General features: G+C 33.2%; 3 protein-coding genes across 4 annotated transcripts; 2 read left to right on the top strand and 1 right to left on the bottom strand.

Annotated features, from left to right (window-relative positions):
* The first annotated feature begins 1058 nt into the window (after positions 1 to 1058).
* On the top strand, positions 1059 to 5312 carry LOC126780609 (hemocyte protein-glutamine gamma-glutamyltransferase-like). Its single transcript, XM_050505224.1, has 9 exons — positions 1059 to 1734; positions 1820 to 2628; positions 2809 to 3004; positions 3080 to 3268; positions 3358 to 3577; positions 3665 to 3929; positions 4017 to 4301; positions 4380 to 4505; positions 4711 to 5312. The coding sequence occupies exons 1-9, from the start codon at positions 1122 to 1124 to the stop codon at positions 4861 to 4863; spliced, it is 2856 nt and encodes a 951-aa protein (XP_050361181.1). The 5' UTR covers positions 1059 to 1121; the 3' UTR covers positions 4864 to 5312.
* A 3139-nt stretch (positions 5313 to 8451) lies between these two features.
* On the top strand, positions 8452 to 20233 carry LOC126780627 (annulin-like). Of its 2 annotated transcripts, none has more exons than XM_050505248.1 (12): positions 8452 to 8843; positions 13097 to 13321; positions 13413 to 13691; positions 13808 to 13959; positions 15098 to 15338; positions 15719 to 15879; positions 16301 to 16486; positions 17025 to 17135; positions 17365 to 17544; positions 17818 to 18018; positions 18911 to 19153; positions 19314 to 20233. In XM_050505248.1, exons 1-12 carry the CDS (start codon positions 8717 to 8719, stop codon positions 19503 to 19505), a joined length of 2298 nt encoding a protein of 765 aa, XP_050361205.1. In that variant the 5' UTR covers positions 8452 to 8716; the 3' UTR covers positions 19506 to 20233. The 2 variants fall into 2 exon arrangements, with proteins under 2 accessions (XP_050361205.1, XP_050361213.1); XM_050505256.1 differs by lacking the exon at positions 8452 to 8843 and adding an exon at positions 12409 to 12676 and having other exon boundaries at positions 19314 to 20232.
* Positions 20234 to 20622: 389 nt separating this feature from the next.
* On the bottom strand, positions 20623 to 21909 carry LOC126780734 (protein tilB). The gene has a single exon (XM_050505408.1). The coding sequence runs from the start codon at positions 21907 to 21909 to the stop codon at positions 20623 to 20625; it is 1287 nt and encodes a 428-aa protein (XP_050361365.1).
* Positions 21910 to 23267: the final 1358 nt, after the last annotated feature.

Raw genomic sequence — 23267 nt, 5'->3', positions numbered from 1 at the left:
AAGTTTTTTTTTAAATTCTGCGTCGTCAACTGCTGTTGATTCTCATACGCTACCGTGTTTAATATTTTTGTAAAAATCATGGTAGGTATCTTGATAGAAACTAATATTTTAAGGATACATAAATGTAGAGAAATATAATTTTAACAAAAAGTGCGATAAATTAAAGCCGGTACGTGACCCGTGTAACCACGTATACCCGTAAGAGTGTGATAAGTGATTGATATCTTTGTTTGCGGGTCAATCATCTGTGGATACTCCGAAGTAAATGCGGACAAATTCAAATGTCCGTATCTACTGCGGCGTTTTTTTAAAATTCGAGTGTAGATGTATTCATTTACGAACCAGATAATTGTAATTACTTAGAAAATTTAAAAACTTTAATACATACTTGCAGATAAGGTTAATTAATATAAGCTTATTTTCGTAAAAAAGCATTTTCACAAAAATGCAGATGTCTGTATCTACTTTGCTACCATCAATATGATACGCTATAGGTATCTTAAAATATTGGTGTATAATTATATAATAAACACTATAAACTTACAATAAAGCCTATGGTGTTTCTGAAAATATAATCTATCATAGTAAGAAATATTCAACTGAACAAGATAATAGATTTTTGCGTAAATTAAAAAATACACACTCAATAAAAAAAATTATAGGTACTTTCATGACTATGTTATGTTTTTTCTTCAAATACAATATGCCATTAGTGGTTATTAATTACCTTATCAGAGACTTCTAATAATAACTAAATCATTAATGCCAAAGCAGAAATTTTGCAATCCCTAACAAAAGAAATATAAAATCACCTAGTTAGTCTTTTAGCCATGTACAAAATGTTGTCGTTATGTGCCTCTGTCATTTCAACTGTGAATTTGTATTCTCTCCTACGACACAACTCAGTGAATACAAACAAAAGCCAAGTTCACAACCAGGCGCTTATGCTGACAACGGACACCTGACACTTAGCGGTGAATGATACTGTATAGTACTTCTGGTATAAAAAGGTCCTCGACGAGTTAAGAGATACCATTCGCTCTGGTTTTAGTCCGGAGCACAGTACAGTTTTGTCAGCGAGGAAAATAATTATTCCCTGTTCTATTTTGAGGAAGTTAAGTATGGATAAAATGTCTTCAAGCATGACATCCAGCGTGACTGGCATGGGACTCGGTGGAATCACTGGTTTGACTACTGGAATAAGTACCCTCAGCTGCATGAGGGAACAACAAGTTACTATCGGAGGCATGCCTTCCAATTACGTGCCGGGACTGTCAGCGAACTACAACATTTCAAGCTTCTGTCAGCGTCCAGGACAAAGTCGCCGGTGTCCTACGGCTAGGGCTGGTCCATCAGCTCAACATAGACCTGGCCGTTCCCATAGTACGGGTGCACTACATCGCCTTAAGCATTCTTCGAGGAATAGCCCGAATACACAATATACTCATAACCTGATTTGCAAACTTGCTGATCAAAATGAACGCCGACGTCGTCAAGACACTATGGAATTAATTCCTCAGAGTTATTATTCCCAGCAACCGCTTAAAGTAGAACTTACTGAATTTTATTCACGGGATAACGCCAAAGACCATCACACTGATCAATATGATTTAGTTAATGACAACATCCTTCCTAATCCGGTTTTAAGAAGAGGCCAAAATTTTTTCTTCGCTGTTCGTTTTGATAGAACTTATGACAAACAGCAAGATGTGATTCGTATCGTGTTCTGTTTCGGTAAGTAACTTTTTAATTCATTTCAAATACTTGCGGATCTACTTTTAGTATTATTTTAAATAAATTGTTAAAAATATATTTACAGGACCAAAGCCCAGCGTTACTAAAGGAACTCGTGTTGTCTTACCGGTTAACTGGAGCACTCAACAAGGTGCCTTTCAACATTCACGAGATGTTATTGGATTGGCTCGCATGCAAGATACTAGTACTACTATGCCTCCTATAGCAACAATGGGTACTATAGGAGCCATAGGGGCTATGAGTGGAATTCGTGAAACAACTACATACGGCGTACGTCGTACTTCTTTTAGCAATGACTCTTTACCATTACAACATAGCCCACTTAGCCCACACGGGCCCGTGGAAAGGCCCACGGTAGAGCGTTATGCTCCAACTACTCAACATTCTTCATTTCAACGTAGCTATGGCTCTCGACATAGCTCAATGCAAAATTTAGCGTCAATTGCTCATGAAATGGATAGATGGGACATAAGCGTTCAACGTCAGGATGGAAATACTATCACTTTTCAAGTTCATGTTCCTGCTTCTGCTCCAGTTGGAGTTTGGAACTGCTGGGTGCAAACGCACCGTTTTGGACAGCGTGATAATCGACATGATTACAAATGTGATGAGGATATATATATATTATTTAATCCATGGTGCCGTGAAGATGCAGTTTATATGGACAATGAATCTTCAAGGAAGGAATATGTTCTTAATGAACAAGGTAAAATATGGTACGGTACTTGGCGACAACCGAAAGGACGTAAGTGGATTTTCGGCCAATTTGATGATGTTGTGTTGCCAGCTTGCATTTATTTACTGGAGCGTAGTGGCCTTGAACATTCTGAACGTGGTAATCCTATACGAGTGACAAGAGCAATTTCAGCGATGGTAAGTTATGTAAGAAAATAATAATATTTATTTGAAGTATTATTTTAAATCGTAAGTATGCCAAATTTTCTTTGATGAATCATAGTTATATTCAACCAGTCAATAAGATGTAGTCAGAATTTAAAAAGTACTGAAGACGAATATGTGGCCTGTTTACTGTATTTGTATATGTTATTACAGATTAATGCAAATGACGATGATGATGGTTTAATGGTTGGTCGATATGATGGTGAATATAAAGACGGAGTAGCGCCTCACGCTTGGACCGGTTCTGTTGCTATTCTTGAACGTTATTTGACGGATGGTGGTCGACCTGTTGAATACGGACAATGCTGGGTATTTTCAGCACTGGTCGTTACTATTTGTAGAGCATTGGGTAATTATAACGATTTTAATAATGGTTATTTTTTTTGTTAAAACTTAAGCTTATTATTACGATACTTTTCATCAGGTATTCCTTGTCGTTCAGTAACCAATTATGTGTCTGCGCATGACACGAATCGTACGTTTACTATTGATAAGTTCTTTGACCGAGATGGAAATGAAGTACCAAATGGGCCCGATGAAGATTGTTACGATTCATGCTGGAATTTCCATGTATGGAACGATGTCTGGATGCAAAGACCCGATTTGCCACAAGGTATAAAATATTTGTCTGTTGATTAATCTACAAAAATGTGGCAAACTATTTTTACATTATTCTCGGCATTATAAATTGGTATATTTTAGGATATGGTGGATGGCAGATAATAGACTCGACACCCCAAGAAGAGGCTGAGTCTGTATATCAGTGTGGTCCAGCTAGTGTTGAAGCCGTACGCCGTGGTGAGGTTGGATTCCAATATGATACACCTTTTGTGTATTCTCAACTTAATGCTGAATTATGCCACTTCCAAGAAGAAGAAAACTCTGAATGGGGTTTCATTAGAATGGCATCAAACCAATACCAGTGAGTAGAATAAATAAATATATTAAATAGTATTTGATTCTATACACAATTTTAGTATACATTACAATTTTAAATTATATATTGTAGGGTCGGACGTAAGATTTTAACCAAGAATCCGAATCGTGATGATGATGAAGGTGATAGCGATATGTTGGAAATAACCCATGAATACAAAACAGTAGAAAACTCGTCCCCTGAACGTCTTGCCGTAATTGCCTCATGCCGCGGCTATCAACGCTTACAGCAATATTATGAATTTCCTGATCGTAATTTCGAAGACGTCGTCTTTGACCTTATGGATATTGATATTGTGCCTTACGGCCAGCCTTTTGATTGTACCATGAATATTCAGGTATATTAGGTCTACATAGTATACGCAAATATATACATTAATACGCAAACATATTACATTAAATATATTAATTAACAAATTTTACAGAATAAATCCCACGAAGATCGTACAATTTGGTGTGTGCTAACAGCATCGTCATGTTACTACACTGGCGCCATAGCAGCCCGACTGCGTAGGTCTCAAGGAGAGTTTATAGTCCGAGCAGGTCAGCGTGAAGTACTTAAGCTGCACGTAACACCCCAAGAATATATGGATAAATTGGTAGACCATTCCATGGTTAAGGTGCACGCTATGGCTTATGTTAAGCAAACACGCCAGGCATGGTCTGAAGAGGATGACTTCCCATTGCATAAGCCGCGACTTCAGATCCAGGTCGGTATCGATTTACATTAATTATGAAATCGTGATTAATTATTTTACAATTAAATATTTATATATTTCTGGTATTAGCTGAGAAGTCAGCCGTGCGTGGGACAGGAATGTGCAGTAACGTTTAGCTTCCAAAATCCGCTAAGTGTGCACTTGACTGACTGCTACTTTACTTTCGAAGGTCCCGGTATACAACGACCACGTCAGGTCAGTAAAATAATTTTTCAAAATAAATTCAAATATCTATGTTTGTATACATAATAATATATAATATCGATTTGGTGTGGATTTACATAATAATAGATATTATCATTCTAATCTATTTCGAAAATTATGTTGTTATTACGTATATAGAATATTAAATTTTAGGTAGGAAGTTGTCACGTCACTCATAAATATAATACTTTTTCAGATACGATTCCGCGACGTGAAGCCCGGCGAGTTCGTAAATTATCAGGACAAATTTGTACCTCGTCGTCAAGGGGAGCGTCGTGTCGTAGTGACCTTCTCCTCGAGGCAGATTGACGAGATTTTCGGATGTGCTAACGTGAATGTGCGCGGCTAGCAGCTAGCCCCGGGGCCCCGGGCGCCAACCGCGCGCGCCCCGGCGCCGCCGTCGCCGCGTACGCTGCAAGTGGACCGCTCATACCTGTCCATTGTAGCGCCAGAGCAACACTTGTTTGTTCAAGAAGAGGAAGTTCTTATTTTAAAAGCTACGTAAACATCCTCTTACGCGATGTATGCGGTCGACTGCATAATTGACTTTAAACATGGACATTGAAGACCCGGCTTATTTCATGGTTTTTTATTTTTTATCACAGAAGCACGACTCATATCAATAAAATACAAAAAAATGCATACATACAAAACACGACGCACTGAGTGATTTAGTTGTAAGTATCTAAAAGGAAACCGATGCTTCGAGTGCCATTTTTGTTTTGATATAATTGTTATATTTAGATAAGGATTAATTATAATTTATAATTATTATAAGTTTTATATTAACTTTATTAATATATTTCATAATTTTAATTTGTAAACATTAAAAAAAAAAACAAAAAAATATGCACTGTTTGTGTGTTTTTGGGATCTCAAAAATAATAAAGCAGTCACTGCTAATATTGTGTTTCTATTAAATTCCCCGTACATATAGCAGACAGTTTTCAAAATCACGTTTAATAAAATAGTTGCATGTGACATATGGTATATGATTCAATATTATGAAGGATGACGCAAAATGTTAACTGTGAGTCATCGGGATTTTTTTCGGTTTTGTTGGCGCTGTGTTTATCTATTGGCTGTTCGGTCCCTTGTATTCGTCTTAATTAGGTAATGTTTTTTTTTAAATAACTTGTGATTTGAATCATTCAGTTAAAAATAGATTTATTGATTTTCCATTAGTACTAATAGATCTGAAAGTAAGGCTTGTTATTACTATTAAATTATATTATAATTTCTAATAATTTTAGTGCAGTCGGCATTTTACTGTCAAGCAAGGAGAGCTCAGTGGATAATTAATGTTTTAATCTTAACAGTAGGTTTTTTCCGACATTTAAATGTAAGACATTTTTTAATATAATGAATTCGCTATATTACAGATTTTTTATTTCGAAACGTATACCAAAAATTAAAAATAAACTGTAAGTTCAACTTTAACTGTAAGTTGTCCAAGAATAAGTTGTTCTGAATATTCACTACATTTATGTTGCAAAAAATTAAACCACTGACAATTCAGTACATGCGACAAGCGAAAACTTCTTGCATCAGAATCGTTTCACTTAAACGTTACGTATCAATGTTTCACTTAAATTCGGTCATGAAATCTAATTGACATCGCTTAATAGTCAAAGACTTGCCTTTATTCTGCGAAGATTTGAGTCAAGTCATTTTAAAGAAAAATGTATTTTTGTTATATATTTAGGTGTTTTTAAATACACATAAAAATATTGGTCCTAATGGTCAATAAAATGCACTTTACGAAAATACTATTTTTATTTTGTGATTTTAAAATTTAGAGCCAGTGAATTCGTATTTTTCGAAGGTAATAAAGGCGTGATTACTAAATAGCCGATTGCTTTAATAGCATTTTTAAACTAATTACGTATGTCCAAAATTTTCCTTATGCGAGGTCAAAAGAAGTAAACGGTCAATTAGACATTTAGAGGATGCTGTTTCGCTTGCAGATACATTTTTATAAAAAAAAGCCACATAAAATTTATTAAATCATCATCATATTCCCTTACTCATTCCATTTATTTGGAATCTTAGCATTGTATAAGAAAAATGATTTGGCAGACTTTTTCAGTCATGTGATTTATTGAGGCGTTAATTGGTATTATGGCTAGATGCGCCTAAATAAATCGCCTAGTCGACTTTTAAGTGACCGAGAGGTTAAGATGAACGCGTCTCTATTCGACTGCGTCGCAAATCACACACCTGGACACTTGATAATACGATAATAATTTTTCAGATTCATGCGGTATATATTTACATAATACATATAGATCATAAGTACAATTTATTCGAAGTGAATATGATTCTTTAACAGAATGCCTTCTACGTAAGCTTTTGAACCTGCGTTATATACGTTATACGTACGTAGGACTAAATAGACATAGGTACAAAGCAAATTTGCAGCGTCGTCAAGGAAAAAATACCTTAAATGGTTTTAAATGGAACGAGGATTCATTGATCCGGATTCGAGGAAAATTACTTAGTATTCATGTTTGTGGAATTTCATTCATGTTTGGGTTATGGGTAAATTGTAAATCGCCAGGACCTTCACGCGTGTGACAAGTTGTCATTGATGTGACGCTGGAGTACGGCGCGCACACTATGTTTGGGTGATGTCAGCATTAATAAATTAACATAATCGTGTGTTTGTTACATCACAAAGACAAACATTGTTTCCGCGTTATCTAATTTACTATCTACGATACGATGGGATGACCTTCTTTAAGTTTAATCTTCAAAATTTTAAAGATGCACAACGAGTTTTTATTATACATAATAAGGAAATAAATTGAAAAATCTGGTGCTATATTCCGTTTTTTTTATTATTTTTAGTTTCAACTGGGGAAGATAAATTTATTATTCATATTATCAAATGTAAATATTCGATAATGATTAATATTGTAAGGAATAAAGTATGATTTTTTTTTTAATTATATAACAAAAAAATCTTGTTATACACCCAGAAATGATTATTCACTTATATCATACAAAATATGTGACTTAGATGGATAGTACCTAATATAATATTTTATTTATTAGGATATTTTTGTGTATGTCAGGGTAATTTTATTAGAATTTAGTAAAGCGTTACAGAACCATTTTAAACACAAACAAAAAAAATAAGATAACTACTTTGTACAAAAGGCGGTCTTATCGCTAAAAGAGCGATCTCTTCCAGACAACCTGTATTGTATATATATATATATATATATATAAGCAATACTATATACATAAATAATATATACATAAACATATATATATAATATGTAAAAAATATATGTAATTATGATAATTATAATAATAAATAGCAATAAAGTGCAGCAGATAATAAAACAACAGTCCATTGATAATTATAAAGATAAATAATGCGCCTTGAGTCGGACTTTAAATGTGTTAATAGTTTGAGATCGTCTTAAGTAGAGTGGTAATGAATTCCATAGGCGAACTGCTTGGTCAGAGAAGGAATTGGTATAAAAAGAAGAAGAGTGAAAAGAAATTTTAAGAATTAGATTATCGTGAGATCGTAAAGTGCGGCCGTGCGAGTAGGTAGGTGATATAGGGCAAAATATATTTAAAAAATCATAAGTGAGAAACAATAAGGAGGGCAATTCTTGGATTATATTTAGAATTAATTAACATTTGAAGATTACTGTAATTTACAATTATGACGTGAGCTTTTAAAGTCCGTCATTATTCAAAAATTCTAATTCGAATTGTCGATTTATCCTTGACATACATAAGGCTACCTTTGAAATATACGGATACAGTCATGACTAACATTGTGACACATGTTTCATTCGCATTTTGTTGACCCATCCCCCAGTGGACATCCCAGGCTCCTTTGCTACTGATAAGAGGTCACGCATGAATATGAATACTGTTAAAAGTATCAAGGAGAGCACTCAACTCAGATCAACCGAATCCAGCGCTTGGTGCGCACGCGTCGATCGTATATATCGAAAATATACTATTAATTGGGTATTAATACGCTTTCAAGTGGGTTACGTTGTGTAGCCGAGCGTTGAACCTCTAATTTAGGCTTTGTTTACACAGTGGCAAACTGTTCAAACGTTGCGAGTTTGGAGTGCTTTGAGAGGTGATCTAAGCGTTGTTCTTGTGGAATTTGGTTAATTAACGCTAAAATATCATTGACGATATATGTATATGACTTTTGGTAACACAACATGGGTACAGTGAAGAGTAAGCTAGCTAATGTATGCCCAACTAGGTGTGGATGCTGTGGGCTCTCGAGGTCAGATTCGTATGACCTAAAAGATCTACCTCGACCACCGCGATTGGATACATCAAACAGTAAGTTTACTTTTACATAAAAAATAATTTAAAAGTATTATTAACGTTAAAAATGATATGTAATTTCATTCAAAATGTGTGTCAAATATTGTTTACTAGGAATTAAATCGTATCCAAGCAAATATTATTTTATAACATGTCACTTGATCAAATTGATGTAAGAATAATTACTCAAAAATATACAAAGTCTGTTCTTTAAGGACAAAGTCAAAATTGACTGTTTACAAAACACATTTAACTAATTAAACTATTGTACAGTACCAACCAGTTTAATTGTTATAAATACATCGGCTAAATATTTGTAATTAATAAAATATGTTATAATATAGTCTGTTGACGTAATGCTCAATTGAAATATGTTATGGAATTGAAAAAAAAAACATTATTCTAGTTTATTTCCCTTTCAAATATTTGCTGTAATCCATCGCTTGAAGGTCGACTCCTTTAGAGTTTTAGCATAGAAATACTTATATAATTAAACCTACCATGTGTAAAATAAAAAGTATTTTTGATGAAAAATATTACAAAGATCGTGTTTTATTGTTATCTTAAATGTGAAGAACAACAATGAAAGTTAAAAACGAACGTCACATTATTTTTGAATTTCCCGGTAACATAATATTTAACAGGTAATAAATATTACATAGAAGGAAAATCTTTGATTTATATTAACAAGAATTTATGACAAGCATCGTGTTATTTACATACACTATAATAACCATTGTAAATTCTTTAGTTGATGAAAAACAAGCTATATGAAAAAAATATCAGCGATTGTTTTCCCTATAAATCTTTCTCTTTCTTCTTTAAACTAACGACTAAAAAAACATTAGGCAAGTTAAGATAATAAAATATACGAATCATTGTTTTTTGATGTCGGTTATAAATAAATCGCTCAAATAAGAGACGTTTCGTTAGATGTCTCAATGATACAGCTGTAAAGTTTGCTTTAGTTCTTAGCATTCAGTTTAAATATATTGTTGATATTGTGTAACCAATTTACATTTAAGCGTACACACGCCAAGTTCATTGAATATTTGCTTTCTGGATTTTATTGCTTACTGTGCATGTTATTATATAGTGCATGTTATTATATAGTGGTATGACTTATTTATTTCCTCATTTTTTTAATCAACCTAAACCAAATATATTATTGTTACCAACCAAAAATATTATTGTTACCCAAAATAAATTATAGAGAAAGTGTTATTGACGTAATTACACCTGAGGAATCGATTCATGATGAACTTAAATTACTTAAAACGAACTGCGTGGCTGAGCGCATGTCGTTCAAGGTGAGCTAGTCCAGGCGACCGACCTACGTACTACATTACCTGATAAACATGTTTTCAATCTAATTAATATGATCATAAAGTTAAATTTTCTGTGTCAAGCTTTAACTAAGTTCAAACATAGCCATCGTATATAATCAGAAGCCAAGACATGACAGGTTAATTTTGTCCAGTGCATATTTTATCATTATAGATAAAATTGTATTGTTTCTCTTTTGTTTTACTGTTATTTCTCAAATGTATAATTTTTAGTATAAGTTTATAACAATAAGTAAAAATAACAATAATTTTCTTTTATATGCTTCGCATAACATTTAATCTGGTCATTATAAAGTTATAACACAATCGATTAACGATTATGTCGATTAAGAGTTATCTCTATACCAATAATCATAGATGATTCTTATTTGTTAGCTTACAAATGTGATGATATACATAATTATGGAACAATATAATGTTCAATTAGCCATCATTGCAAAATATTATATTATACTTGTTAGTAGATTTATACTTAGTAGTAGTATGGCTACCCTATATACTTCTCTGTACTCCAGGCAACGTGTAAGTATGCAAAATTATGAGGTAGTTAAGACGTGAATGTGACAAACCGACAAACACACATTCGCTTTTATATCATTATTTAGGATTAATATTAAGGCAATAACTGGGCGTGGAAATGATTACTTTTCTTCGTCGAATAAAATCCTTACTTTTTTTCGTGTTGCATTTTATGCATTTTAATGGCTATATCGCTTTAAATATAATATAAAATATTTGTCATATATATACTGGTGGTAGAGCTTTGTGCAAGCTCGTCTGGGTAGGTACCACCCACTCATCAGATATTCTACCGCAAAACAGCAATACTTGATATTGTTGTGTTCCGGTTTGAAGGGTGAGTGAGCCAGTGTAATTACAGGCACAAGGGACATAAAATCTTAGTTCCCAAGGTTGGTGGCGCATTGGCTATAAGCGATGGTTGACATTTCTTACAATGCCAATGTCTAAGGGCGTTTGGTGACCACTTACCATCAGGTGGCCCATATGCTCGTCCACCTTCCTATTCTATAAAAAAAAAAAAATATAGGTATTTAAATGGAATTTCTTTATCTTGATATTAACTGCTTCTTTGTATTGTCATATGAATTAAGTGAATAACATATATACTGAATTACCCGTAATGTGTAGATTGTGTACAGATAAATGGCTAATTAAATATGCATACTTATATTGCAAAACACACCATATATATTTGTATTATTGAAATAATTTTCGAGTACCGCAAAAGAGTGGATAAAAAAATCTACTTGATACACATAGGTATTTATGCCAGAATTTTATTCAACGCAAGCAGGTTTTCTCACGATATATTCCTTCGTCGTCGAGCTTGAGACGAATTCATGAATAAAGACATATTAAGGACATGTAAACTCAGTGGTGCTTGCCCGGGTTCGAAACCGCACTCTCCAGTTAAGGTTCATATGCTGCAGTCACTGGGCCATCTCAGCTTGCACTTACTTTCATAAAATTTGTTCTAGATTTCAAGTTCATGGTCATTAAGATTTATAATAATTCATATTTTATCAAACATTCAAATAGCATTCTTTATCTTCGTAACAATTGTTTTTAACAGTGTGATGATCTTATCTACAACTTATGCAGGAACCTACGCGTGCGTGGGAAAACTAAGACAGACCTTGAATGGATAGTACATCCAGATATAGACCTTTTCACCCACACTCGTAATTAATACCATAAGGAAACGTGATAGTTAATAATGTTTTAGGCGGGAATATTATTTTACTTATTAGGACACTTAAATCACTAAAACTTGTATTGGAATATTATCGAGGCGTGGAACTAATTGACCTGGAATATTGTAAGGGTCAGCAATTTTCATTGTACTTCTCGGACAAGTCTAATTGTCTCATAGGGCAGATATGTTACGAATAAATCTTTATAAATTCCAATGATCTCACTGTCGTTTTATCATTAATACGTATGTCACAATCGATTGAATAAAATTGTAGAGCTAACAACTCGGTGACAATTATACTATTATTAGAATTGCCTTTTTCCGTTTTGAATTATTTATTTACTGGATTGATCATTATTTACTTTGACATGACTCTTTGAGAATTTAAGCAAGATCTCGACGTTGAAGTTCCGATGAGTAATAGAATCCAGCTACCATCAATGAATGGCTTTAAGTGTATTTCTTTGTAGCAACTGTGAGCCATGTATATTTCATGACATCACCGGCTGTAGGAGTCTTATAGATGTTTAGACCGTGAACCAAACAGTCCATGACGGTATTCATAAGAAGCTGGACGTTTGCTTATTCAATTAGTACCCTACGATATGAACTAAGTTTTCGTATCAGTAAGCTGATACATAATTTAGAGGCAGCGCTAGTCGTATCTGATGTAAGCGCAAATTGAACAGTGTAAAATTAAGTTTGTGTAATGGAGTATATCAAGAACTTATGGAGATACTATTTTGGAAGTCGTCGGAAGTACATCATTATACCATTTCAGCCAGGTAATTGGATGAAATCAAGAACTTTGAAGTAGAACGTTTGGTATTCTGCTAAATTTATAGCTTACATCACTTGGAAGTGTTTACAAAAGCAGCAGTATAAAACATTGGTCAAATTTGTATTATTCTAACCGAATAAATATTTTGGCTATGATCCAAGCGTGAGGCGCGAAACTTTTAAACGATGACGAATACTATCGGCTCTACTTGAATGATTAATGATAATTAGATTTAAATTAAATTCAGTAGATAAGTAAAAAATATATAATATTTCCGAAGTATTGTGAATAATATTAAAATAAGTTCACATTTTCATTTACAATTCAGCATTACGAGTGCGTTTTTGATTTTATTTATTACGTATAACAATATGATGTTATATACTCTTTTACATTGAACTAAGAGAACTGTTTGTTTATTCAGATGTCATTAGCGGAACGAGACAAGGTGTCCTCGCTGTGCAAGGTATCGATTTTTGCATCGAAACTAACGGGGAAAATCATCACACGAACAAATTCAATCTCATGTCAAAAGACGTTGACAGGTGTCTTGTTATAAGACGAGGCCAGGCCTTCAAACTTGATATTCTTTTAAATCGACCATATGATGCGAGCAGAGATGCCGTTTCTTTTATCTTTTATGTGTCAGGTAAGTCGGAAATAACATTGCTATTCAATGCATTTTATCAGCGTATATTTTAAAAATAGTAAGTTGTAACTAAATGCTTGTATGGAAACAGATGTCGAAAAGCGTGGGCCGTCAGGAGATACGTCAGCGGCAGTTCCTATGCTGGAGAAAGGATCCGAAACCTTAGGTGCATGGAATGCTGTGTATGACGGTCAAATGGATTCTCATCTCATGGTCGCAGTGACCGCAGCCGCTGACTGCATTGTTGCTGCGTGGAGCATCGACGTTGACACCAGATTGAATGGTGGCGAATCACTTAGCTACACCCATCCACTACCCATATACGTTCTCTTCAATCCATGGTGCTTAAATGATAGTGTTTACATGCCAGGTACCAATTTTGTTTATTGTATATATAGTATTGTATTGTATTAAAACAATATTATTTCTGTATTAAATATATATTTTTACTATAGTTATATTAATATTATTATTTTTTAAATATAGGACATAGTCATCGAGAGGAATACGTACAAGAAGATGGTGGGCTTATGTATAGAGGCGTGTATAACGTAATCAAACCTATACCATGGTATTATGCGCAGTATGAGAAGGACATATTGGAATGTGCATTGTACCTAGTCAGAGAGGTTGGAAAGGTACGTCTCGATCATAAAATAAATTATTATTACTTTGTTGATGAGCTTTAAATTCATATTATCTTCGGTCAAATGTTATCAACAATCATTAATTGTTCTCCGAAGCAATAATTCAGAGCTTTATATTTACATATTATTTGCAATATAAAGGTTGCTATTATAACGATTTTCAACAGGTCGGTATTAAATTTAAATTTATGTAATTTATTCTATTAAAATGCATCGTCAATAGTTAATTTTCATTAATTTAAGGTTATCTAAATATTATTAAAAATAAGGGTATTACTTAATTTTTACTGTTTTTACGGTCCAATGAAAGTGTGTACGTTTTTTTCTTAGTAGTAAGTAGTAGTGACGAAGCAGTTTTTAAGCCATTTTAAATAGAAAGCTGTAATCATTTCTGTATTAAAAAAGTGGAATATCCAGTAAGCCATCGTAACATTTAAGTAAAACAATTCTGATACAAAAAGATATTTTTGCGTCTTTTTTTTTTTTTTATAGAATAGGAAGGCGGACGAGCATATGGGCCACCTGATGGTAAGTGGTCACCAACGCTCTTAGACATTGGCATTGTAAGAAATGTCAACCATCGCTTACATATCCAATGCGCCACCAACCTTGGGAACTAAGATTTTATGTCCCTTGTGCCTGTAATTACACTGGCTCACTCACCCTTCAAACCGGAACACAACAATATCAAGTATTGCTGTTTTGCGGTAGAATATCTGATGAGTGGGTGGTACCTACCCAGACGAGCTTGCACAAAGCTCTACCACCAGTAAGTAAGCGTCGTGTAAAAAATAACAACAACTGTGGCCTGAAACGGACTTGACCATTTTTTTTTTGACTGGTGGATAGCACTCAGGTTCGATGATAATGAAATAAAATATGCGCGATAGTAAATTTAAAAATCTGAATTTCAATAGCATATTAATAAAATTAATATAAATATCTATGTTAATAAACTGTGTGGAAATGTATTAGAATTCTAAATCAGATATATGGTAGGACTGAAACTTCTTTTTGCGTAAGAACAGTTCTATTTAGAAACGTTGAACCGAAACTTGACCTCGAAATTTAACTCCAATCGCACCCGAGACAGTTTCACTTGTAAATTTCTTATGAATTTGAATATTAGGTCAAAGGTCGCGCGAGAGGCGATCCCATCAGAACGGTCCGAGCGTTGTCAGCTGCAGTCAATGTTCAAGACGACAGTGGAGTCTTGTTCGGTAACTGGGCCACAGAATTAAGTGAATACAGTGGAGGCACACATCCTCTGAAATGGGTCGGATCATTATCAATATTACAGAAGTATTATGAGAAGAAGAAACCAATCAAGTATGCGCAGTGTTGGGTCTACGCTGGAGTTTTAACAACGAGTAAGTAATAGTTTGGTTTGGGTTAAAAAATGTCAAGTTGTATTTACATAAGAAATACTTATCTTAAATGATATTCAAAATTTTACCTGAATTTACGCTTTAAATAAAAACATATTAGTATCGCATACCGATGATGAAGATGAAATTGAGATGGGAGTACTTTGGACTGGAGTTATACTGAAACAAAAGAATCAAAATTAGATCATAAAGAAAAAAGATATACCCGAATGTACTCCTATATACATAAATAAATATATATATCCTACTTTTCATCTTTTTCGTTATATACCCTCGTTTTTTAGAATGTAGAAGGTTCTGTTTATGTATATTTTAGTTATTATATAGTTTAGGCTTTTATTTAACGATATTTCCTTTTCCAGTTTGTAGAGCATTAGGAATCCCCTGTAGACCAGTAACAGGATATGACGCAGCACACGACAGTCAAGGCAGCCTAACTATTGACATAATTAAAGATGATGAAGGCAACACACTCGAGGATTTCACCAGAGATTCAATTTGGAACTATCACGTGTGGAACGAGGTGAGTCACTTTTAGCAGTTCTTAGAGCCAAATAGCGGTTGATGCAACACTATAAAACTTTTTGGCAAGAAATATTATTGGATATTAAGAGCTTTGGACTTTATCAGTTTATTCAACATCTGTTTCTTATTGTCGATACAATATCTGCTTACGATAATTAGTTATGTGGGATACAGATGTTTTGATGATGATCGAGATGATGTACATAAATAACATAATAAGTAAATAAGCGTATATGTGTAACATAATAAGTAAATATGCGTATAATACAGATAGGTATTATATAATTTCTCAAAAATATATATATTATTGTACTTTTATCACAGTTTTACTGTAATAATTGTTGAATTATTTTATTGATCAATGTCTACGTTGTCTACACATTCAAATTTAAAGATTATTATTATTGAATCATGTTTAGGTATGGATGGATCGGCCAGACTTAGGAACCGAGTACAGCGGCTGGCAAGCTATTGACTCGACACCACAAGAAACCTCAGAGGATGTTTACCGATGTGGTCCGGCGTCATTACGAGCAGTACGAGACGGTGAATTGCAGCGACCTTACGACGCTTCCTACGTTTTTGCACAAGTTAACGCAGATAAGGTATGTTTGAGAAATGTATACTGTACAGCAAATGTTTACAAATTATGAGATTGTCAATGTTATACAGTTGGGCTAAGGCCTTACTTTCATTTTGATAAGAAGGTTGCTCTAATGCGAGTTGGTGGATACATATGTGGCAGATTTTCATCTAACATAAGTAGGTGTCCTTACGATGTTTTTCTTCGGCCGAGTATAAGATGAATTAACAATACAGCTGAAACACATGAAAGTTCAGTGGTGATTGTCTGGTTTGAACCAGCATTGGTTAAGATTCACGTGGTTTATCCAATAAGAAATCTTGGCCAACGTGATAAATAACATTTATAACGACCTTTATATTCGGGAATAAAACACAAGGAATATACAGATGCAAACCGTGCTAAGCGTTTATAGTAAACATGTGTGTATTAATAATAATTAGTCAAAGCTTGTATATTTGCTTACTTAATTTCGTTTTGTTATAATATTAATTCAAAACGAATAGTGTAATATAAAATATTGTGGTTATAACCCTAATAATACAAAATATTTGTTTTAGGTGTTATGGAAATACTCTGGTGAAATTCAACCGTTAAAACTTTTAGCACGTGATACAGTTTCAATTGGGCAAAATATTTCCACCAAAGCGATCGGTCGGATGGAGCGCGAGGTATACTTTATTACCTTGTATATTTTAATGTAACCAATTTTTGTAACGGTACGATTCGGAACAAACGCCTGATCGTAAACTAGTAGCAAAGTAGTCCTGCGATTACCTTGCTTTGATATGTTTTAAAGGAATAAGTAACGAAAATTAATTAAAATATTTAATTAACGTTCTTTATTAATGATTAATATATATTTTGCGTAGAATTGGAATACTAAATTTATTTTTACAGGATATTACCAACCTCTACAAATACCCAGAGAGAACCCGAGAGGAACGTGACACCATGGAAAAGGCTCTGCGGAAATCGGAAAGCATATTCGCGCGTTACTACCTTAATGATGCTTTTAATGACGTTGTTTTTGAATTCGAATTGAGAGACGACATTAAAATCGGACAGGACTTTAATGTGGTATGTAATACAATATATTTTTCATATCTAAGTTATTCTAAATATTATTCCAAAATATTTAGAAATAAGATATTAATTTATATTTTAATTGCGATTCATGGTTGCTAGAAAAAGTTTTGAAGTATATCATTTAAATAATAATCTACGCAAATAAATTGCGTAATTTTTAATTAAAACAAAAGTGAAGATAATTTCTTTAACAATAAACAGTTTTATGAACGTTAAATAATAATTATTTATCTATAAGCTTACCAAAGTTTTATATTTTTTTAGGTCTTGCATATAAAGAACCGTTCGACAATCAATGAACACCAGGTGAAAGGTGTGTTGCGAGTGGACACAGTCACATACACCGGGGTGACCGGAGACGGAGTGAAGAGACAAGATTTTGATATGGTTATGGCTCCAGCAGCTAAAGAAAAAATTACTTTGCTAGTCACATTCAATGATTATTACAAGAAAATAGTTGACCAGGTGAACTTGCTTTAGCTTCATATTTATATATAATATTTCGGTTTATCTTACAATTGTTATCGAGGAAGTTTCGACATTTTTTGAAATGTTTACGGCTCATGATGGATATGCCGTGTCGAAATTATGTGGTCAACTGAAATTGTAAAATAAAATAAAACGGAAAAAAGAATGAGCTATATAAAGAACGTAAACTAAACTGAAAAATCAATTTTGACGAGCCGGTTGGCGTGGTTGGTAGAACACTTGCCTTTCACGCCGAAGGTTGTGGGTTCGATTCCCACCCAGGACAGACATTTGTGTGCATGAACATGTCTGTTTGTCCTGAGCCTGGGTGTAATTATCTATATAAGTATGTATTTACAAAAGAAAAGTAGTATATGTAGTATATCAGTTGTCTGGTTTCCATAGCACAAGCTTTGTACAAGCTTAATTTGGGATCAGATGGTGAAAATCAGGTGTGTGAAAAATGTCCCACGATATTATTATTATTACATTAATATTCCGTGTATGTCTTATAGTTAAGCAAATCAGCATATACAGACACATAAAAACTTTAACTCTGTATCAAATTATTATTGAATATGGATTACACATAATTTCTTCAGATATATTCGATTTCCTCGCGATATTTATATCAACTATGAGATAAAATATTATAATGAAACTTACTAAAAATTTTATTGCTCGAATATGAATATAGGACCATCCATAGGACCAATCATAGAAAGTAAATATCTGGACCATAATATCTTGCAGAAAAAAAACAGAATAATTGTTATTTTATAATGTAATGAATTAATTATTATTATTAAGTCTTGATACACAGAATTGTAATACTAAAAGTAAGATAATAAATATTTATATAATAAATATTAATATTATTGCTTTACAGGCATCGTTCAACATAGCTTGCTTAGCGACAATTGTGGATAGAAATTTCGACTATTTTGCACAAGATGACTTCAGAGTACGAAATCCTGATATTAAAATATCATATGACGGTAAACCAATGTCACGACAAGAATTTTTGGTCACAGTAAAATTAGAAAATCCTCTGCCCATACCTTTAAAGAATGGAAAATTCTACATACAAGGACCAGGTTTGGACAAACAACTTAAGATTGAACTGAGCGAGGTAATTTTTTTAATTTTATTATGTTTGTGTTTTTACTCCTGTTTTCTTGAGTGCTAACATGACCAAGTTTCAAGTTTTTTTTCTTATAATACTTGTTAAGCATTCATTTTGAAATGTTAATTATTATCAGAGAATAATTCTTCATCATTGACACTTTCAGAACGTAGCTCCTGGCGCTCTTGCCAGTGTGCAGTTTAAGTTGACACCGCCGTGGGCCGGTCGACACCAAATATCAGCTAAGTTCTCTTCAAAAGAACTGCATGACGTGGACGGCTTCCTCTCATTGATGGTTTCACCTCCAGACACTAATGGAATTCCATTAATTGATTCTAGCGAGGCACGAGAAATTTAAATATATATGTCACTAAAAAAATACTCACAAAATTATTCGACGTCCAGCTTTTGAATGCGGATAAGTCTGAGATATAAAACTGTATGTTACAAGGAGTAAGATATAATGAGAATGATTTAAATCCCATTTTTAATACTATTTGTTTGTGTAAGTTAGGACCATCATGTAGAAATAATGATTTTTACGATACATGACAACATAATTATTCTGCCTATCGGGTCTTATGCTGGTCAAAGGCCTAAGGTGTGCCAAAAGCAATCGGCCCTCCGTATCATGTCGAAACTTTCTGTTTTATCTGGCTGGAGGATACCATAATTTGCTTTTGTCAATTTGCGGCTCCTGTTCCACTCAAGCATTCTATACACTAATGGCCATCGCCTCTTTTAAATGCGTCACCAGCGCACTGCCATTTCAGTCTGGTAATTTGCAAACTATGTTGATAGCTTCGGTTCTCCAGTCCAGTTTAATCTCGTCCGGATAATCTCATTCCCGATTTCACTTTTAAAATGTAAAATAAATAAATAAAAAAATAAATGTGATAACATGTTGAAATTATATTCAATATAATGATAAGATTAAAAAAGTGTCCATACTATTATTCAATATTTAGTTTTATTACAAGTTTTACTTATTTATTTGTTAAGGTTTGCAAAATTTTATTTATTTATTGTTAAAAAATATATCAAAATAAAAAATACCAAATGTGTCAGAAATTATAATTGGCAATGAACGTAGATTTTTATATACTATAAAAACAAATATCAAAATGTAAATAGATTTAGTTTATAATTTAAATATATGTCTAATTTAAATAAAATACCAAATTACATGCTGCATATTTTATGTCTATTATTTTTCAAACCTAATTATATTTCCTAAAAAATATTTATTTTACGGTTTTACTAATCAGGATTTTTTTAAATATTGATGTTAATTTTTTGCCTTGTATAAGGCTCCCATCACAGTGATATAATTTAAGTTTGAATAAGTTGTGCTTAAAAACATACTGTAGTGGGAATAAATGAAAGAATTAAGTTTTATATTATATCTACATGTATTTCATTGGATAAGTAAGGATGTTTTTTAAAAGATAATGTATTACAGAATTACCTTTAAACTAAATAAGATCAGGCACTTCATGGTTGTCAATAAAGCTAGAGGATGGTTTTTTCTCGACCAATGGCATTCTTGGATCAATATACGATGGTGATTTTGTTGACGTCATTTTTGTTAAATCGAGCACATTATCAGAAGGTCCTATTTCTAGAAATTCTCTCGTTGATTTTATTTCCAAACTACAGTTTCTCACTCTAGTTTCACTCATTGGTGATGGAGTGGGAGATGTTTTGGGTGCTAAAGGCTTTTTTATTACAAAATTTGCTTTTGGCATGGTGACGACCAAATGTCCAGTAATTTGTGACCTTTGAGCAGTTGAGTTTGTTATATCCACCTCCTCAGGCAGGTGCAGTTGAAATATTTTATTTTTTATTGTAACTCTTATATAATTTGTTTGAATATCAATATCGAGTAAATTTGTATCCAAGTGCTTATAAACAGCTAGATCTAAAATGTACGAGTTTAAATCGTCATCGCTAAATTTAAAGTCGATTTTTGGTTGATTAATGTTGAACGGTCTGCCATCTGAAGTAAATAATCTGGTTTCTTTTTTTTCATCCGTTTTGGTTTCAGATTCATCACTTTTTTGTTTTAATTGTCGCATGCGTTCAATTTCATACCTCACTTCCGGTGCATGTTCAGTTTTAGAAGCCCAAAATCTTTTATTTCTTTCCTCTGGATCCATATTCTTGTATTCATTTTCCCATTTGTCTTGTATATCGTTTTCTAAACGCGATTTTTGTGCTTTTCTTTGTTGTTTATAAATGTTTTGTTCAAATAGAATATCTGATCTTATAACAGGGAGGTTTTGTAAACCTTTAATACGATCAGATCTTTCAATATCTTTTCCATCAAGCGTTGACAATTGTGGAAGAGTTCCGATAATGAAATCTCGATAATTATCGTAATCCGTGCACGGATTTCCTGTTAAATATAAGTTTGCCAAATTATAGTTACCAACTAATGATTCGACGCTTACGATATCCCCAATAAAATTAAGTGTTAAATCTAATTTCTCCAAGGATTCACATCTTTCCAAATTTTCAATCACCTCAATGTTGTTTAATGCTAAATTAAGGTACGTAAGATTTTTTAATTTATTCAAATTTTCAATTTTTGCTATTAAATTACTTTGCATTAAAAGAATTTTCAACTTCGGGCACCAATCTTGAATGAATTCAATCTTTTCAATGTTTTCCTGATGTAAAGCAATTTCTTCCAATGGAGCTAATAATCGATCATGATGTTCCGCTTTGTTTCGAACCATTTCTACAGTTATTCTTACCATATTTACTTAAAAGTTTATAAGAATATGTGGGAAAAACTCTATATCTAGTTATTCCAAACATGGAAACCGTTGCTAAGCAATCAAACTTAAAACAAGTAAAACTCCGCAACATGCGCATTTACATCAATGTTATTTTGTCACGGATACGTAGGTACAGACTAAATAAAAAAATGCTTTCATGAAACACTGCAACTAAAGCATCTATGTGTATTGAAGTGTGATGATAATTATTTATTAGAGTACTTATTACATGTTACTTTTGCAATATTATTTATGTACCTATTTACAGGAAATGTATGCTGCAATATATAATTACTAATCGTACATATTTAGTAGAATATGGATTTTTATATTATTTTAAATTATAAATAAATGGCTAAAGAAAGAGAAATAGTTCGACGTATAAAAGACTAACGAAGGGCAATGATAGAATCAGCGAGATAAGCGGTTATCTTTCGATCTCGGCGGTCGGTAATCCGTCATTTAACATTCCTGCAGTGGCACCCGGCCTGCTCAACTCAAGCGTACTAAATTAATATCGCCGTGATATACAAGGTATTAAAATATTTTAAACGACGCCATTTATAATGTGACGTTCAGATATCAAGTCGCAAGAGCATAACATATTTTATTCCACGAAACTGCCAAAAGACAATGAGGATGAAGGATTACTATCATCAGGGCCTCGTTTTATTGTTATTGTTTGAGGTTAGGAGGAAAAAAACGGAGACGTTGAAAAAACGAGACGTTCGAATGAAATAAGGCATGACAGAGAGAAAGACTGTGTTATTAGTAAAAGGCGCGGGTAGAGTGCGGCGCCCCGCGGTCTGTGTGTTTTTAGGGGCCTGACGCAGCGGGATACCACGCCGCGTGGAGACCGAACGTACACAGCAACACTCAAGATCTAATGCTATAAGTGTTTTGCTTACAAGCAAATATATTCATTATTTTTACCTAACAAAGGAGTACATTAGTTTGTTTCGCGTAAGTAAATTATATAAATAAAAGAGCATTTTTAAACTCTACGACATGCCCACTTATTGAAAGTAGTCAATTTAACATTTATTTATTTTGTTTTTTAAACAAACACCCAATTGCTGTGTAGGAAATATTGATATTAAGAGTTATTTATAGCGTTGAATCAATTCGTAGTTTCTAACACTATAGGGACTATGTTGTATCATTTGAAGGAATTATAATTATAATAAATTATAAGATTGGACTTGCCTTTACTATCCACTTTAACGAATGTTGGTCTTATAATTTGTCAATAGATGTCGCTACTTGTCTCTAAAGATAACGTTAATGTTGCTGTATTGTATATATGTAGTTTTAATTAAATCCATAGGTAATTTAAA

Source organism: Nymphalis io, chromosome 3 (assembly GCF_905147045.1).
Source record: "Nymphalis io chromosome 3, ilAglIoxx1.1, whole genome shotgun sequence".
NCBI lineage: Eukaryota > Metazoa > Arthropoda > Insecta > Lepidoptera > Nymphalidae > Nymphalis > Nymphalis io.
This window is presented reverse-complemented; position numbering and strand designations above follow the sequence as displayed.

Coding starts and splice junctions, on each gene's coding strand:
- LOC126780609 (XM_050505224.1), top strand. CDS start 1,122: ATGGATAAAATGTCTTCAAGCATGACATCCAGCGTGACTGGCATGGGA. Junction 2,629..2,808: donor CAAGAGCAATTTCAGCGATG/GTAAGTTATGTA, acceptor ATGTTATTACAG/ATTAATGCAAATGACGATGA. Junction 3,005..3,079: donor TACTATTTGTAGAGCATTGG/GTAATTATAACG, acceptor ACTTTTCATCAG/GTATTCCTTGTCGTTCAGTA.
- LOC126780734 (XM_050505408.1), bottom strand. CDS start 21,909: ATGGTAAGAATAACTGTAGAAATGGTTCGAAACAAAGCGGAACATCAT.
- LOC126780627 (XM_050505248.1), top strand. CDS start 8,717: ATGGGTACAGTGAAGAGTAAGCTAGCTAATGTATGCCCAACTAGGTGT. Junction 13,692..13,807: donor TGATAGTGTTTACATGCCAG/GTACCAATTTTG, acceptor TTTTAAATATAG/GACATAGTCATCGAGAGGAA. Junction 19,154..19,313: donor TTAAGATTGAACTGAGCGAG/GTAATTTTTTTA, acceptor TGACACTTTCAG/AACGTAGCTCCTGGCGCTCT.